General features: G+C 30.0%; 1 protein-coding gene across 1 annotated transcript in view; it reads left to right on the forward strand.

Annotated features, from left to right (window-relative positions):
* The first annotated feature begins 617 nt into the window (after nt 1-617).
* Nucleotides 618-20,959, forward strand: part of LOC136982930 (RING finger and SPRY domain-containing protein 1-like) — a 97,773-nt gene continuing 77,431 nt past the window's right edge. The window contains exons 1-2 of the mRNA XM_067279508.1: nt 618-759; nt 11,896-12,427. Of these exons, the coding sequence (XP_067135609.1) occupies nt 12,204-12,427 (224 nt within the window). The 5' untranslated portion in view covers nt 618-759; nt 11,896-12,203. The remainder of the gene's footprint in view (nt 760-11,895; nt 12,428-20,959) is intronic.

Consider the following 20,959-nt stretch of genomic DNA (forward strand, 5'->3'; position numbering starts at 1 on the left):
CGGCTGGGCGACGAGAGAAGTGGTCCGACATATCTGAAACGAACCCTCCCCAAAAATTTCTGGGGATTTTTGACGCATCCGGATTAGTTTCCGGATCTCCAGAGCGGTAAGCTGACGACTTAATAGCTTCGCCCATCTGTCTTACAATGTTTCGTATTTAAAAATCAACTGTATAGTATTATAATCTTGGATTCAGTATTTAGTAATTACATCCGGGATTAACATTTTTCGTCTATTAATCATCGAAACAATAGTTATTGTTTTTCCTAGGTTTTCTTTTATCAATACATAAAAGCAAAAATCGTTTTCTTCCCAATATAATGTTAATATTATAATTATAAAAATATCCGAGTTTTTCTTCACTCCTGACGATTCTTTCTCATTCGATATCTCCGAAAACTGCTGAATAAATCAAAAATACCTGTTTAGTCATGACAATAACATTTAGATCCGGCTTAGATTTAATTAATAAAATAACTATATAAAATTATAAAATATTCTTATACTTTTTTTACTTATATATAAATATATATATATATTCTAGTGTAGACATATACACTTAAATATAGTTTAAAATATATATAATCCCCTTTAAAAGGAAATGACGTCATCTGCACGTTTCCTGTTCACGCCTCCTATCGCTGTTTCTTGTATGAAAACAAAATCGAAGTTGCTTTCGTTGAGTGAACGCGAAGTTATGTCAATTTGTATTTTAATGTTTTATTTATTCTTATACAAATGTAGATAGGCTCAGTTAACGTAAGTATGATTAATGGACGAACGTTTGATTGTCATTCGTTCACATATTTTGAAGTTTTAATATATTTGTCAATTGTTTACATTACAATTTTTTATTCAGTTATTCGAATTGCATAATTAATAAATGCTTCCATTTCATTGATGGCGTTTAATTAAAATAAACTTGTATTATTTTCAATTTAATTGACTTAAATGGACAGAAATCTGTAATTTTACGATTATTGATCATAAACTCCTGTGTTGTATTCGATTCGAAATTTAAAAATGATCTTTATAAAACAAATAAAGAAATAAAATGAGCACGTAACGTCTTATACGATCTCCACAGTAAAAATGTAGTTTTACATTTAATTCTTAATGTACAAAAACCTAATTATATGCATTATCTACAACACGTATGTGTGAATTTACAATAGGTATAATTTTATTCTGCTTGGCACTATAGAAAAACTAATTATGACAAAGTTAAGCATTGCATATTGCACGTCACTTAAATAGAATAATGATGATGAACTAGTTTATTGCAGAACTCAATTTTGCTTATTAATATTACTTTTAAAAATTGGATATTTAACGTGTAATTAATTAAATTCCCTGAGATAAGTAGAGTGTTGAGTGATTGTAATTGATAAATTAATTAATATAAGACTGTATCCTGTATACGTGGTAAGAAACATCCTTATTCTGGCATTGTTAAAACTTTTAAACAGTAAACGAGCGAGATGTTAACGGTCTTGAGTTAATATGTGGAATTCGGAATAGTTTTCGAAATAATTATCCTGTCGTAATTCGTTTTTCTAATGAGAAGTTATGTATAATAATTCAAAAGTTGTTTTGATCTCATTTGTTTCCTGTGCAATTAGTATTTTGGAAATATATGTAATGTTATATATATACAGAGTATATGAAAATTAATTAATGAACTGTAAATTTTGGGTTTAAGCCAAGCATAGTAGTACTGAAATTATCAGTCATAATATAGTCTTGATTTATTTATTTTTTTAAAAAAATAAACAAACAAAATACATATAATCCAATTTTGACATTATTTACTAATTATGTTTTATATAATAATACTTTTAGTATATTTTAATTTGAATTCTTATATATATTCTTTAATTAAATAAAATCAAATATTCAAAATCAAAAATCTGAATCATACTTTCTACATAATAAAATTTAAAAAATTCATTTCATTTAATATTTTATAGGAATCATTTTTAAAAAAATTTTCTTTTGAGCAATTTTTAGCTCTTTCTGTTATTTGTTACAATATGCATTTGTAAATAATGAGAGAATAATTCATAAATAAAAAAGAAATCTGAGGTGTTTGTAAATGTAATTAATAATTGAATAAATAGTCTCTTAAAAATTTAAGATTTTAGGTTACCTCACTATTCGTGTGTTATAGAACTTTAAAATTTTTTAAATTATATATATTTAAAAGTTAGAAAACATTATATATTAAAAAAAAATATAACAATAATAAAATAAAAGATTTATTTTATTATTTTTTGTCATTTAAAAAATTTTATTGATTATCTTTTATTCAAAAACTTCTAAAGATTTTAAGTAATTCTACTAATGCATTCAAATATGAAAGAACAAAATGTTAAAAAAGAAATTTCTAAAAATTAAATGAAATAAATAAAGAAATATGATAATATATACAGGCATATATATTTATTTATTCATTTATTTATTTTTGTGTACTTTTAAATGCAGAATGTTTCAAAATTAACAAAGTATAAAAAAATTAAGAATTTTTTGTATTTTCATAATCCTTACACTAATAGGCATGTTATGTATTTGTGCAATAATATGTTATATTTTAATTTCCTAATTTTTGCAATTTTTATTTAATTATTTACTTTGTTTTGTGGCATTTTATTAAATGTCTTTATATCTTAAAAATTAAATAATTTACGTTTTTATAAGTTTCAAATTGAATGCAATGAATTATGATTATATAATATCACATTTATTGTTTTAGAATACTCTGTATGCAGTGTATTATCATTCTTTATGTAAAGGAAATTGTCTAGATAAGTATTATACTTATTCCAAGAACACCTCGATTTTTCATATAAATGTAGATAAATAAAAATGTAAATCCAAGTAGAAAATGAAGTTATAATAACTGATGATGCAAGAAGTAGCAGTCCATATAATAGAATATCAAGTTATAGACTAAAATTTATAAATTCATTCACCACACTTCTAATAGAATAGTGTACTAAAAATATGAGAATGCACAAGGTGCATTGCCAATGTTTAGTAGAAATTCTTGGCAGATGTACTTAGTATGTCATTAATGCTTGAAAGGTTAATACCTCTTAACAGATACTTCAAAACCTTCATGATAATATTAAAAATGATTAATAGAAGTACAAACAGTTTTAGAACTTAAAATTTTTTAAAAAATAGAAATATTGTAAATGATATAATTCATAATAAGTATCACTTTGTAATATTATAAATTTGACAAAATTATTATTGGTAAATTGAGAATAAAAAGTAGATGCATTGAAAAATAATCAGTAGTAATTAAAATAGTGGACATGTTAAAAAAAATTACTCACATTTTTAGTATGAGTAAATTTTTTTGTGTTCAATTAAGATGCATAATATACTTAAACATTTTCAAACTTTTTAATTTGAAAATATTTCCCTGCACAGGAACAGTTGTTTAAACAACTGTTTAGGGAATGGCACTCCTACAGCCCAAGCCATTGGTTGCAACCCAAAAAGCCCATTAACATCATGGTGGACAATAACATAGGCTTACAGTAGTGTATAGTTATATTCTAGACTTTGGTGAACTACCTATTTGACCACAATCTGCTTGGCCCTAGTAGTAGGCTGCTAAGGTGCCTCACACGTCTGAGCCTACTTGCATGTTGGCCGAGTGCTGTGACCCATAAGGGGGACTTGGAGGCTGAGATCATTGCTCCCAGGATGATCAAAATGGGATCATGCCCAATACACCTCTTTGATGCTTGCTTCTCTGTAGATGGGTGGCCATGTCTAATCCATCCTGGTCATCAAGAATGTCTTCTGTATCTGCTTGCTGTGTTGTCAGTTGGGTGAGCCTGGGACAGAGTGATTTAGGAGGTGGATCCTCTGCCCGATGTCACCCTGTTACTGGACTATATTTGCTTTGAAGTCCTGGATAGGCAAGCCAGTGTTATAGGGACTTGTGATGAACCCTCACTCTCTTGTTGGGGTCAGAGTAGGGCCAGGGATAGTAAAGTGAGTGAATTGTGATCAATAACATATGGAAACTGAAATGACACACCACCTCCCAAACCCTCTGTTCAGAAAGAGAGGACATGGTGAAAACCATAACTTTCTATCAAAACGAGTAGTCCCAGAACAACCTGAACACACCATCCCTCAATACCTGATCATCCATTTGCAGAAGATGGAAAAGAAACTATCTGAATTATCTCCCTTTATGATTTATAGGATCCTCAGCCATATAGCTGGACTACCAAAAATGGTACAAAAATTCTGTTCATAAAGACTGAAAACAGCCAACATAGTAAAAATCTCCAGGCAATAACCAATTTCACAGGAATACCAGTCACAGTAACTCCACACGAATATCTAAATTACTCCAGAATAATTTCAAGTACAGACCTTCTAATGTGCACAACTGAGGGAATTTTAGCAGTCAGAAGGATTAACCAAAAATGAAATGGGTAAGAGATTCCTATATGACATTTAATTGTAACCTTCAACATGCCCAACCTTCCTGTGGATATCAAAATAGCATACTTAAATTATAAAGTCCAACCATATATCCCGAATCTGCTCAGATGTTACAACTGTCAGGCATATGGACATGCCAAATACAACTGTTGGAGCAGAACATGATGTCCAAACTGTGGAAAACAACCACATGAAAGTAACTGTCCAAATCCCTCTGTGTGTGTAAACTGTGGGGAAAAATCATACAGCATCCTCCACAAGATGTCTAAAATGGATAGCAAAAAAGAAATCCAGAGTTATAGAATGAACTACCTACATAGAAGCAAAGTGGAGATATATGAAGATATGTTCTACTAAACCCACATTTGCCGATAAACTCATGCAGAAAACTTCACAGGAAGTTCAAACAGAATATCTCCTGTGGAAACTACCAAAAACTTTATAGAAGAATTTGGTAACAAAAAGCACATCCACTATACAGTTATCAAAACTGGCTAGTTTTAGCAACAAAACAAAAAACACTGAACACAAACACAGCTGCCCTGCCATCTCATCCAACACTGACTTTTGTGAAAATGAAAAACAAAACTTATAATCTGGACAAAAAACAAACAGCAACCACGAAACAACCTAAAACACACCTTAAAATGACAGAAAGAGTAACAAAACCAACCCAGCAAGGAATGGTAACCTCACAACTCACTAACCTCCCTGAATATGCACACAGTAATATTCCAATGGAATTGTCAAGGGATACGATACAAAACTGATGAACTCCAGAACTTAATACAGACTTATGGCCCAATTTGCATATGCCTACGAGAAACAAAGGCTAAACCAATCGACAACCTTAAATTTAAACACTACAATGTCTTCCGCAAAGATCATCACTTCAAACAAAATGCTTGGAGGTAGCAATTTTTGTCATGAACAAATTGATGGAGATAATGGTAAATATCAGACTCAGATGGTACCTGATGGAAAATAATACCATAGCCCCAATACCAGCGATCAACAATAGAGCAGCTTTTTCTCCTTGAAACAGAAATTTGGGAGGCATTCTTTTGTCATCACCATCTGTTATCAGTGTTCTTTGGCATCAAAAAGGCATATGACAGAACATGGAAGCATGGCATATTGCAGACCTATATGATATTGGACTAAGAGGGAATCTACCAGCATGTATAGAAGGATCTTGACAAATTGGTCCTCTCAAGTCCAAATTGGAATTACACTATCAAATACATCCCAGCAAGAACAAGGAGTGCCACAATCCTCTCACAATTACTTTATTTTAGGAGTTAATAAAATGTCAGTATCAAAGGGTCAATGTATGTTGACAACTTACAAATACATTGTGCAGCAGCAAGCATGACCACAGTTGAATGCTAGCTACAACTGACAGCAAATAGAATAGAATCCTGGACATAGTCAAATTGTTTTACATTCTCAACAACTAAAACAATTTGTGTACATTTTTGTGAAATCAGAGGACTACATTCTGATCCTACAATTTTGCTAAGAGATATACAAATAAAAGTCCAAACAGAAACCAAATTCTTGGATTTGATCTTGGACAAATATAAGTCTCTTACATTTAAACCTAATATCACCCATTTAAAGAACCGGTGTACACATTCAATGAATATATTGAAAAACTTATATAACACCTCTTGGGGAACCAACCAGAAAACCATGCAGAAAATCTACCAGGCACTTACATTGATAAAACCAGACCATGGAAGTGCAGTATATGGATCTGTATTCATAAAGATTACACTTGCTTGATCCAATTCACCATACAGGAACATGCTTGTGCACAGGACTGTTCTGAACCACACCAACATTACATGCTGAATCAATGGAACTACCTCTGTCTTTGTGAAGATTGCATCTCTCATTACAATTTTATCTGAAATTTCAAAATCATCCAGTATCCCTTTTTATACCAGCTAACATCCCATCAATTCCAGAAGCTTTCCTTCACAAGAGACCCTTGTACAAACCTCCAATTTCTATACATTTGCATACTGAGCTACAAGCAATAAATCTTCCATCTGTACATCCAAGTCCCTTGACTCTCATTATGCTTTATGGTTCTATTAAGCAGCAGATATTTATTTTGACTTACAGAGCTACTCAAATGTAACAACTCCAAATTCTGTATACCAACAACTGTTCAAAGAACACCAATCTCATTATAGCCATACAATACCCATATACAGGTATTTCAAAATCAACAACAGTAGCAACAGCTTTTGTCTGCATTGAAACCACCTATGCTACAGATCTACCTGAAGAAACAACAGTTTATACTGCAGAGATGTTTGCAATTTTCATGGCTCTCCAACATGTACAAAAACATAACCACAGACAATGATGTATACAGGCTCACTCAATACTCGGTGCACTACAATATCTGTAGGATAAGACCACCCAACACTTAACAGTATACAATACCTATTCCATCTCAATCATGTCATGCAGGAAATACGATAACCTTCTATTGGCTGCCCAGACATACAGGACTCCAAGGTAATGAAACTGCAGATAAATTCACAAAACAAGAAAACAGAAACCAAACAAGAACTTTCAGACCATACTATAAAGACCTGTATACCTGTATCAAATGTACAGTACATCTACAACAAATGGCAAGAGGACTGGGACAATCAACTCAACAATAAACTACACACCGTCAAATCAGAGTTAATAAAATGGACAACCAGCCAACAGGAAAACTGGAAAGAAGAAATAGTACTTGTTCAATTGAGAGTGCTACCTTTGATAACATACACTTAGGCAATAAAATTACAGTATATACAGAACTCTAGAACTTACAACAGAACAAGTATGCCATATTAAGACCTAAAAGACCTGGCAACATAACTGGCTAGACCTGGCACTCTTTGGCCTACCTAGGCTCTTGTGCCACAAAAACTCCAAATCCAACCAACCCTTTGAAAATATTTAAGCAATTGAACCTGTATCTTGAATCTCATGGGAACAAGAAAAATATTTGAGATAAACATGTTTCGAGATATAGAAGTTTCTACACAGTAAACAGTAATAGGGTTGATTGTAAGCAGTGGTGATATTCAGCGGGTTCGCACAGGTTCGGCCAAACCCGTTGTTAAAATTTTCAGTTTTCCGAGCGGGTTTGCCTGAACCCGTTGTTAAAGTTTTCCAAACGGGTTCGGGCGAACCCGTTGTTAAAATTTTCAGTTTCCCGAACCTTGTTAAACACACGGAACATTTCTCAGTGGGTTTGTTTTTTTTTTAAAAATATATTAAAATATGCGTATTATACTCTGTAATACTACTAAACTAGGGCCTTATACCCCGTTTGCACCGAGCATTTCAATCTAGATTGTGAGCAAGGTCAGGGAGTATGTCTTGGTGCGATCTCTCTCGACCGTTTCAATCGAGGTTTAATCGCGATCGATTCAAGAGTGTTCTTGAAAGTAGATCCAGTCATAAGAGAGATCCCAGAATGCCACGTGCGCGAGACAATACAAGATGGCTGTGGAACACGTGTCGGGCTATAGACAGCGAAAGAAAAAGTATAATGTATCTCGAGAGATGATGACATGTGCCTATTCCTAGAAGCGCCATATTGCGGTAAAGAATTTCTCTGCCTTAAATTAAAAAAAAAGAAAAAAAAAAAGGTTGACAGCTCTAAAACACTATTGTTACCTGGCCTTCTCCCATGGCTCGTTACGTTCTAAATACGCCACTGATTGTTAGATATATGGTTGCAAGAAAAGGTATTGTATTTATTTCTAGCCAAAACTTCCATTTCGTTTGTCGGTGATTGTCAGGGAAAAATTTTCTGCTAGCGAACCCCTTGTTAAATATTTTGAATATCACCACTGATTGTAAGTATGGTTTTTTTTATTAATACAATAACAAGTGCAGTAAATACCTGTATTAGATATAAATAAAACATTTTTGACATATCTTAACAGAAATAGTTTGTCAACAGTTTCTAATGCCTGACTTTCTTCAACCAATAAGATGAAACTTGAAGCCTTAGTCCCCAGTGATTAAGTGGATAAAACCACTGAATACTGTTAGTTGGTTGTGGTTCACACCTTGTCAATAGGTTGATTACATTGAGTTTTCCAGATTTTCTTCATGTTTGTAGCATCTCAATAGAGGCCAGTTTCCCGTAGAGAGTCCTCCCAGGAGGCATCCCCTCAGCTGATTGCACATGTGTTGCATTGCCATAAAAAAAATAAACCAAACCAATCTTGTAGTCAATCAAAGAAAAATAGCATTGATTGCAACTATTACTGTATTGCAAGAGATGGGTCTTAACTACATTTTATTCTATCAAAAAAGTTGCTGAGCTTTGAAATTGTAATTAACACTTCAGTCCATAATATAGAGGTTTTGGGAGAAAATTATTCGAGATAAATATGAGAAAATATATTGAATTAATGCAGAAAATGTAGGGGAAAATATTAATTTCAAGATAGAGGTTTTTGTGATAAACATGTTAGAGATATACAGGTTACAGGTTCAACTGTATATTCTATTTTTAAATTTTAATAATAACATTTTCAATTCTACTGAAACTTTTAACTTTCATAAATTTGATTGATTGTAAAAGTTTCAATACAATTGTTAGAGGAAATTAAAAACTAGGATAAAAACATAGAACACTAATATAAGTTCATTATCTCTGTTGTAATAAATAAATATATATGTTTATTTATTTACTTTAAGTATTAAGTACAAAAAAAGAATAGATTTTACTGGTAAAGCAAAAATATATCGTTTACAGAGTCTTTATTTTTTAAAGAAAATAAAGATTCTAGTATAAAAAGGGCTCCCCTTTTTATACTAGTAAAATATGCTGTTTTTGAAAATGCAAAAAGAGTTCAATATAAATTACATTTAATCATGAATGTATTCATTGAGTGTGCTTTATTTTTAAGTACTATGCTCTGTAGTATCTTGCAAGTCATTAGACTATTAACCTTTCAGCAGTGGGAGAGTCAGGTATGGTTCTATCCCTTAGTAGTGGAGAATATACCCGAAAAATTTTTAAAGTATTTTTTCACGCAATTTTTCTCATTTCCGTTTTAGAAAAAGTATTTGTAAACAGTTATGTCTAGTAAAGAAAAGTCTTTTTTTATTGTTACATAATTCATTTTTTATGTGAATTTTTTTTTTGCGGTAGTTTTTGGCTAGATTCTGGTGATACCCCCAAAAGAATTTAACGTATATATATGTCCCTCACCACTGCCACACGATCGCCCTCGACGTATATATACGTCCCTCACTGCTGAGTGGTTAAGATATATATTTTTTTTAAACAAAGCTGAAGACATTAAATTTATATAACATAAAATACAGTGTTGCATGTTATATAAATTTAAATAAGACAAAAATGCCACTTTTTTCTTTTTAATGAAGTATATAACAGATGTATATGGAAAAGATATCTTTGATCTTAGAGAACATCAAAGATGGCTTAACTCTTCGAGGCACAAAAGTTTTCCCCTAGTTGCACAGAATTTTTTTAATATAAAAAAATAGAAAAAAAAACATTTTCCAACTGAATGACACACTTTAAATAAAATATTAAACTGTATATGACTATGAGTAACTTCAGCTTTTCGAGGTGGGTTAAAATATATCCCACCATGCATAAAAAGCTAAGCAAAAGGTGGGACAGTTTTTAACCCACTTAACCCCAAAGAGTTAAAAGTTTAGAATAAATTAATTGAAATTAAAATGGTTAATGTTTGGAACAATCAATTTAGTTGATGAAGAAATTGTCATCTGAAGAGTTGGTTGTTAATCTTAATTTGACCAGTTTCACTGTACGTCAGTGTTTGAAAGCATTTGAAGTTGTTTCTAAGCTGAAAAATTTCAAATAAATTTGTCATAACACCTATACATGTTTTAGTCTTTGATTGACTACAAAAAGGAAACATTAGGGTTATTAAAAAAATGTCAAAATTTTGTATTAAATTAAGGAATTTGAATCCAGTTAGTAGAATTTGAGATATTGTTTATTTCAAACTGTCTAACCAGAATCAAGTACTGTAATTACTTGGTTGTTTATATATGATTTATATTTAAAAACACTAAACCTATAAACCAGCAAATTTTTATAGTAATTGCAAATGGTACCCATTCAACATGGGTGAAAACATTTGACAAAACTTGTTCTGTATCTCCTTTAGTTTACATATGGGAAGCAAATTTCTTATGCTTAAATTATATAGTCAGAAATTTCTTACATATTAAACAATTTCTGAACTTATCACTGTTACAAACAAGGCAGACAGGATTAAGAACTAAGTTTTAGCAAAATTTAAATTATGGCATGTTTCCAGTGCAATATTCAATTATTATTTTTATCAAGCATACAGTTATTTATTAAAGTAAGATATTATTAAGCTTATACTGATTTGAGAATGGGAATTCAAATCCCATGGATATAACAATAAAAAAATAACTTCTTGATGAAACATCTAATAGATATTTAAAAAATTGAAACTGCTACTGTTACAAAAAATGGTTAGAAAGATGTGTAATATATAATAAATTCCTGACTTTACAGAGGTTTGTTTTTTTATCAATTTTAATTAGTCATATTTTCAAAAAAGAAAATTTGAATATAATAAATGAAAAAATATTCAGAAGTGTGATAAGGAATGAAAAACAGTTTGATAAGAGCTTCTAGAAAGTATTATTTATGATAAGTAACAATACTATCTTGAAAAGTTTTGTGTTAATTTACTATACAATGTCCTCTGAGGATAGAAAAATTGTTTTCAAAATAAATGAAAAAAGTTAAAGTGAACTGTAACTAGAAAAAGAGCATTGATAAATGTATTTAAAATAAAAAATACAAATTTAAATTTTTTATTGTGCTATCATATTGCAATGCATTAGAATCCTTACAAAGTATGTAAAATATCATGCGATAATTTACATATGTCCTGTGGACGTCACGCCAACAATTGTACTAATTCAAGCGAATCGTGTGATAAGATTATGAAATGCAATATCCTAAATAAAATTATTGAAGTTTTGAGATAAAATTATTAATTGATACAATATTTAAGCATTTTTTATATATTGTATTTTTAATAAATTTATACTGTATTTGTATACTTTTCAGTAGAAGCATCAAAAATTGAAAAAATGATAATTATTGTTAGTTATATTTAAAATTTATTTACTTCTGATAAACAGCACTGAGTTCAGCGTTAACATTAACGCTGAACTCAGTGCTGTTTATCAGAAGTATATACAACTTTGGCGTGAGTTTACTTTTATATTTTTTCTAAAATTTATTATTTTTTAATATTATAATACAATGTAATTTATTATATATATATTATATTTAATGAAATTTAATTATATATAATTTTAATGCTTTAATGTTGAATTTTTCAGATGTCAAAAATGTGTTTTATTTACGATGAAAAGGAATACTTGAAGAATAGAACTATGTTTTAATATTTGCAAATTTTATACTATTGAAATAACTTGTGCCAATTTATGATGTATATAGTTAATCATGTGTCATATCAATAAAGTAATTTATTTTCTACATCTGTTTCAACTTTAAGGTGCTACTTTCTCTTTTATTACTAAAAAGAAGTAAATGGAATTTAACTCTATGAGACTCTTGTTGTATAATATTTCAAGAGATATAAGAAAGATATTATAATAGTGAATGAATTCATATTTTATTATAAATTATGGGACTTTGTTTATGTAAAGATAGGCAATCACATTCTGATTGTGATTCAAGTTACGGCAGAAGAACTTCACTTAATTCAGTATCAGGAACTGTAAGTCATGGAGAACAGTCTAATCATGTACATCATATGTTAGATTTAGTAGGAATTGTGAGTAACATGGTGACAACTGTTGATAAATTGGTCCTGGAAACACTTTCTGTCATACACACACTTGTGGATAAGTAAGTTTCTTAATTTATTTGCATATTTATATCAATATTACACTCAAAATTTTTAAAGTTTTATTTATTTTGATATGGTTACAATTGTAAGAACTTATAATAATTTAAGATAATTTATCACTTAAGATGAATGTTTACAATAATAATTTATGAATATATTAAAGTAAAATTTCTCTAAAACAAGGGTCCCCAAAGTGGTTGATAAGGCATTTTCAGGAGTCAAAAATTAGTTGGGGATTGATTGGGAGTCAGTTGGAAACAGTTTATTAAAAAAATATTAGTTCATTGAGTTACATATTTGACAATTCTGAATGGTGTAAATTTGCACACTGTATCTTATATAGTATAAGTATAGATTTATATCATAGATCTGTAGATATTTTTTCTATGAAAACAGTGTGTGGATTAATACTGAATCACCAGATTTATTTTATTATTAAACTGTATTAGCAAAAAAAAAAAAAAAAAATAAGAGGAAAGTTGATAAAGGAGTGAAGGGATTGACAGTCAAAAAAGTTTGGGGACTCTTGCTCTAAAATATTAATATTAGTATCTATGAATGTGTCTATTGTCTTATTAAATAATTTTTACAGATAAACAAAAGAGAGCTCTTATTTTAAATACTAAATTGAAAATAAGATAGGTAATAAAATTAATTTTATTACAGAATTTTACTGTTATAAACTTATAATTCTATAATTATAACTTCATAAACAGTGTCTTAGTAAAACAGAGTTTTTTATTTTTATTTATTTGATTAATTATTTGAACACAATATGATATGATATATAATGCAGTGTTTCCTAACTGTAAGACTGGTACCAAGCTGCCAAATATTTTTGCCAGTCTGAAAAATATATGAGAATAAAGATAATTGGATAAAATAATATTAAAAATAAAGTTTTTAAATTCAAAATTCAGAATAATATTCCTTTAAATTTTATTGGTTTATTAAAAATATGAAAATTCATATTTTAAGAATTTTAAATTTAACATATCAATGAAATTTTAAATTATAATTAAAAGAGCAAGGAACTCTGAGGCATGAAGGTCAATATAAATTATGCAATATTGGTATATTGCATTTGAACTTTGAACAGTGTTAATGATTAACAGAAGTTCATTTGATACTCATACACTTAGTTACAGTTGTGATTTGATAATGTAAGGTTTGCAAATGTTTGTTTCAGTTGAATTTTGTAAATGTAAGTTTGATGTGTAAATTAAAGACTCCCTTATTCAACAATTAAAGCTACCTATCTTTAATATAAACATAAATACTGCTGCAAACCTTTAAATATACAGTATTTATTGCATACTGTTGAGGTTATTAATTTTTCCCCACAGTTAAAATGTTTTACTTTACTTTTTTATGAAATCTCTTAAAATAGAGTATCAGACATTGTTAAAATGATACAACAATCAATTCTAAAATTTTTTCATAATGGGATCTTTTCAAAAGGAAAAAATGATGAAAAAGTAACTAAGATATAAGACTATGATACGGTAGAAAAGAGAAACTTGATGATGATGAATATGGATATGTAGGAAAAGTTAAGTAAAAGGAAGTTTTATTAGATAGTATAAAAAGAAGTACTTGAAGTTTGCATTCATTAGGATACCTGTGAGTAAAAATATAATCTGGCTTATGTGTCATGCCATGAGATTCTCTAATGTTGCAATGAAACTGGAAACTTTGCTTGACATTTAATAAGTACAAAACAGTGATCTTACAAACAAATATTTGGACTTTTTTTGAACAGTCATTCAAAAAAAGTCCCACAAGAAACTATAAATTTAGAAACATTTTATTAAAAATGCAATGACGATTGACAAAGCTTTCTGAGGAATTTTTGTGCTGCCATTGTCAGAATTACCAGAACTAAAACAACAAACACTATTGGGAAGTAATAAAATTTTGCCTTTTTCAGGTTGTGGGTGAAATTTTGGGCCTTCAAGCTGCTGCAAAATTGAATATTATTCCATTGTTGGATATTACAATTTAAAGAAGAATTTTTGACATGGCTATTAAAGAATAAGTTATTGAAGGAATAATAAATTCCAAATATTTTGTCATTGAAATGGATGTTAGCAACTATGCTATTCTTTTGCTATGTGAGATATGCAGAAGAAAAAGTATACATGAACTTTTGTGCTGCTGTTTTTTTTATACAGTTTGGATTGGAATAGGTACAGGTGATGCTGCAACCATGACTTGGCATCATTCTGGTGTTGTAACAAAAATAAGGTATATTGCTTATTCTGATACGTTGTATACTCATTGTATAGTTTATTGGAAACATTAGTTTTGAATAGATACTTTGCTGAACTAAATAAAATTTTCAACAATGCAGTAAAAATCATAAATGAAATTTGAGGCTTGGTCTTAAGTCTTGGCTTTTTACATTACTATGTGAAACTGTTGGATTCTGAAAACACCATCTCCATGCATAAGTTAGATGATTATCAAGAGATACGGTCTCTTTTGGTTCTTTGAACATCAGAAAAATATGGCAAGTTTTTCATAAGCAAAATACATTCCATTTAAAGTTTTTATTAGAAGAAAATTGAATGGATAGGGTTGCATATTTAATGGACGTATTTTCTCTTGTTAACAAGCTTAATTTATTCTTTTCTTTTCTTTCGAAGACACAATGTAGTGACGTAAACTTAAACACTGGGCGAATTTTTCATCCTTTTTATTCGGTTGGAACGCTTTTTTATTACATAACGCGTTTCGGGCCGATGCCCCTCTTCAGCCAACTAAACATTAAAAAGTGAGAGATGACTATATACAAATATTTAAAATAAATATCGTGACAGTATACATAATTAGTTTTTAGAGGTTGTTACCTTCTAAATCCTGGTAAGAGCTTGTATACCGTTAAAAGCTGGTCTGTACCTCATTCGGTAGTTTAGACGGATGTAATAGTCCAAGGGTACGAATCTTGATAAAAATTCCATAAAAAAGGAAGGTTTAGTATCAGTCTGTAGAAGTATACGGGGTTATTCTTTCACAAATCATATTCGTGAAACCATACCTGAGATTCGTCTTCCGGTGTGTTGTCTAACACTGAGCTCGTACTCCTCCACCTCAACTGCGGAGCACGATCTATTTTTAATTTGCATATGTCTGGTCGAGCATTAGCAGGGGAATGTTCCTTTTTTTTTAATAGGTTTCTTTTCCGATAAAATTATTCGGGGGGTTTAGCGGTGATTTTTTTAGAACATAGCACGTGGCCATTGCTATTTTTTCCCGCTTTTAGTATTTTTAATATTTGTCGCTATGCAAATGACGTAACAGATCGTAAAACAGTTTTTTATTTTATAGTATATTTTATAGTAATTTAATCCAGTTTTCATTGATTTTTATGCTTAGATTAGTATTTATGCAGGTCTTATTTTTATTTTTAATGATTTCTACACTTTCTTTGAATTTTCTGTTGTATGTCTTCTTTTCTCTATGTAAAATGCTTGTTTTAGTATCATCGATTTTACAGTTATTTAACACACAATGGTCATGGAATACTGAGTTTAGTCTGTTGTACTTTAAATCGGCTATATGTTCTTTCACTCTTATTTTGAGTTTTCGTTTTGTTTCTCCTATATAGAAGTTGGTATTTTTGCAAGTGCATGGTATCTTGTAAACTATGTTTTTCATATCTTCTTTTTTTATCGTCTGTTTCTTTTTTCTTTGTTTCGCTTTAAGTCTAGATAACAGGTTTACGTATTTTGGGGCAAGTTTTATATTATTTTTCCTCATATCTATGTCGATTTCTTCATAAAGGTTCCTAATGTATGGGAAGCTGGTATATTTTGGTTTCGATTCGGTTTTTTTATCTTTTATTTTTGTTTGGTTATTAGTAATTTTATTTTCCCATTTATGAATCTGCCAACGATTTGGCCACCCAACTATGGAAGAAATAATAGAATGGAAAACATCCTTGGTATTAAATAAAACACAAATCACGATCCCCGAACATATTCTAGAAACAATAAGAAAAGGACTAGACTTTAACGGCCCTAACACTTGGGAAGTATTGGATATAATACCTAATTTGGATCGTATGTGCAATGAACTCGAAGATACAGAATCAAGAATTCTGAAAACGACCTTAAGTAATAAAATTAAAAAAATATACTGTAAAAAAACATAATAAAACAACTATAACAGATAAAAATTACTATAAATACAAAGACGAGATAGAAACATTGCAAAAATTCTTAAGTGATAATCAGCTAGACCTCATTAGAGCCGATAAAAGTAAACAAATTATTATAGTAACCCAAAAATGGGTTAAGTCAAAACAGCTAGAAATAGTGGAAGGCAAAAAGTTCCGAAAACTACCAATCAATCCGAAAGAAACCCTATATGAAGAACTAAAAAAGAGAGTTATAAAACTGCAAAAACTTAACAAAATTACAAGAGCAGAACGAGAGTTCATCCTTAATCAAGATAATGATAGAACACCTAAACTGAATGTGAAACTTAAAACCCACAAAATGGGAGAAAAAGTAAGACCCATAGTCGATTTTAAATTCGCTACCTTATATAATCTGGAAAAATTCCTTAAACAAAAACTTAAGAAATATCAAAATTCGAAGCACTCTATCAAAAATACAGAGGAACTTTTGGACAGTCTAAAAAACGTTAAAATAGAAAAAAACATCAAAAATGGCTAGTCTGGATGTGATTGATATGTACCCGTCGATAAAATGGGAATTAATCGAAGATAAACTTAAAAAATTAGAAGTAGAATCACATATCATAGAATTAATAGAATTTGCATATATGAGTAATTATTTCGAGATAGATGAAGAATACTACACACAGAATAATGGTATTAGTATGGGGTCCGTCATAGGCCCGAAACTAGCTGAAATAATAATGATCGACGTTGACAAAGAAATTAATAATATAACAGGTATAAAATATTATAAAAGATACGTAGATGATGTCCTAATTATATATAATGATGCAGAAGTAAAGCCTAACATGATAAAACATATAATAAACAATATAGATAAGGATATCCAATTTAAAATAGAGGAAGAAAATGTGGCCGATAATAGTATACGATACTTAGACGTCATGATAACAAGAAACGAAAACGAATTAGATTTTGAACCTTTTAAAAAACCATGTTCAATCAACACCACAATAAAATATACTTCAAATATACCATTGTATATAAAACAAAACATCTTTAACATGGAATACCGAAAAATACAGAATAGAACTAGTAAAGAAACTAATAAACCCAAACACATCATCGAATTGAAGAAAAAGTTTGCCCTAGACGGGTACCCAACCAGACTGATTCATAAATGGGAAAATAAAATTACTAATAACCAAACAAAAATAAAAGATAAAAAAACCGAATCGAAACCAAAATATACCAGCTTCCCATACATTAGGAACCTTTATGAAGAAATCGACATAGATATGAGGAAAAATAATATAAAACTTGCCCCAAAATACGTAAACCTGTTATCTAGACTTAAAGCGAAACAAAGAAAAAAGAAACAGACGATAAAAAAAGAAGATATGAAAAACATAGTTTACAAGATACCATGCACTTGCAAAAATACCAACTTCTATATAGGAGAAACAAAACGAAAACTCAAAATAAGAGTGAAAGAACATATAGCCGATTTAAAGTACAACAGACTAAACTCAGTATTCCATGACCATTGTGTGTTAAATAACTGTAAAATCGATGATACTAAAACAAGCATTTTACATAGAGAAAAGAAGACATACAACAGAAAATTCAAAGAAAGTGTAGAAATCATTAAAAATAAAAATAAGACCTGCATAAATACTAATCTAAGCATAAAAATCAATGAAAACTGGATTAAATTACTATAAAATATACTATAAAATAAAAAACTGTTTTACGATCTGTTACGTCATTTGCATAGCGACAAATATTAAAAATACTAAAAGCGGGAAAAAATAGCAATGGCCACGTGCTATGTTCTAAAAAAATCACCGCTAAACCCCCCGAATAATTTTATCGGAAAAGAAACCTATTAAAAAAAAAGGAACATTCCCCTGCTAATGCTCGACCAGACATATGCAAATTAAAAATAGATCGTGCTCCGCAGTTGAGGTGGAGGAGTACGAGCTCAGTGTTAGACAACACACCGGAAGACGAATCTCAGGTATGGTTTCACGAATATGATTTGTGAAAGAATAACCCCGTATACTTCTACAGACTGATACTAAACCTTCCTTTTTTATGGAATTTTTATCAAGATTCGTACCCTTGGACTATTACATCCGTCTAAACTACCGAATGAGGTACGGACCAGCTTTTAACGGTATACAAGCTCTTACCAGGATTTAGAAGGTAACAACCTCTAAAAAACTAATTATGTATACTGTCACGATATTTATTTTAAATATTTGTATATAGTCATCTCTCACTTTTTAATGTTTAGTTGGCTGAAGAGGGGCATCGGCCCGAAACGCGTTATGTAATAAAAAAGCGTTCCAACCGAATAAAAAGGATGAAAAATTCGCCCAGTGTTTAAGTTTACGTCACTACATTGTGTCTTCGAAAGAAAAGAAAAGAAACGAAAATACAAAACACGGTTTCCTCAAGATAGAAGCTTAATTTATTGTTTCAAGAAAACATGAAAAATGTTTTTACTCTTTGATATAAAGTGGGAAGCGTTCCATAATAAACTTTTATTGTGGGTGCAGGATTTGCTTGAAGGAGAATATGAAATGTTTCATTATCATAATAAATTTTTAATTTCACTTGATGTTAATCAGAAAGATGTCTACTGTGAACAAATGTCTAGGAGTCTTGTCTGAAAATTTTGAACAGTATTATCCACAGAATAAAGATCTTCCATAATTGAATATATGAATTTTTGATCCATCCATTTTTTCTTGTACAGTGAGCCTGGAGGAACTCTGTACAAGAAAAGGAAGCTCTTATTGAACTTTTTCTGTTAGTTTACTTTCAAATTAAAATCAATGTGTCTGGCACAATTCTGGATTTCTATGAAGAATAAATATCAGAGCACAGCAAGGAAGATGTAAAATTGTTACTTTCTTCACACACATCTGTGAAAAAATGTTTTCATCTATATCAGAAATAAGAGCAAAATATAGAAATTGAAAGCATTCTGATATCACAGTGCACCTTGTTGAAACATCACTATATTCATAACTTGAAAAAGTAATTTACAAAAAGCAGCAGCAGATTTTACACTGAAACTTGGAAAAAAGTTAAATAATATTAATTATTTTGTAAGTCTGATGTATAATCTATTAAATCTTTTAAAAAATATGTTCGATTTTGAAGTAATATTAATATGTGAAATGTTTTACTATACTTTTCACTTTCTCAGTTTGCTCAATTTGCTAAAATTTTTTACATCTTTTGGCAGTATGCAAATGAAAAACATTGAAAATTGTTGATGTAATATGCTGTATATAGAGTACATATATGTATGTATGTTTATATATGCATGCAATAACATTTTGGTATGAATTCTTTATAAAAAAAATGTTAAAAATGTCCGACATTTAGTTTTACAAATGTTTACCTGTTACAAAACATTCTTGCAATCTTTCTGGAGTGAGTTTTTGAATATCAGATTCTGTTTTGATCTTCAATTCGTCTATGGTACAAAGATCATTTTTTAAATACTTTTTAAATGACCCAACAGGAAATTATCTGGTGTGTTATGTCAAGACTTCTTGTGGGCCAAACACAAGTCAAAATTATTTGCTCAGTGAAAAATTTGGATAGGAAAGCCATTGGTTCCACAGATATATGCAAATATGTGCACTTTGTTGAAACCAATAATCTTTCTGACAGTTTCAACATCATAATGAATTGAGTTGTGATGTTCTGGTAAGCTGCACTGTTTCTGTTACTGTCAAAAAAAATTAATTTCACTATCCTCCATGACATTCTACACATTCCAAGTTTTTTCAGATGCAGTCCTCTTTCTTGAAATGTGTGCAGATTTTCAGTAAACCATATTCAAAATGTTTGATTGTTAACATATCCCAACAAGGAAAACCATGCCTCATCACTATAAAAAGAGATCGATTTACCAGGTCCATTTTTAATGAATTTGTAAAACCAATTAACAAAATGCACTTTTTTCCCACAATCAAGGAGTTTGTTCTTGTACGATATGTACACAGTACAGATGCATACATAGATTTTTTAATGCTCAGTATACAGATTTAAGAGATGTTTTTAACTATGGTTCCTAGTTTACAAATGGATGAATTAGTGTTTTGCAGATTTATTTTTGTGAATTTCTAAGACTTTCAAATATTGAATATTAAAACTGAGTTTTTTGTCTCACAATAAATTCATCACTGTACCTTCATGGCAAAATGTGTGTTCCAAACTTTTGATTGAATTCTTGTTGAATGCTTGCAAACCAGGAAACTTGTTTTATATCATTTCCAAACAATTCTGTATGAACAAGAAGAGAAATAATGTTTAAAAATGAAAATTCCCTGCTTTTGAGACAGTGTCATGTCATACCTTG

Source organism: Centruroides vittatus, unplaced genomic scaffold (assembly GCF_030686945.1).
Source record: "Centruroides vittatus isolate TY-2023 unplaced genomic scaffold, ASM3068694v2 contig_874, whole genome shotgun sequence".
Taxonomy (NCBI): domain Eukaryota; kingdom Metazoa; phylum Arthropoda; class Arachnida; order Scorpiones; family Buthidae; genus Centruroides; species Centruroides vittatus.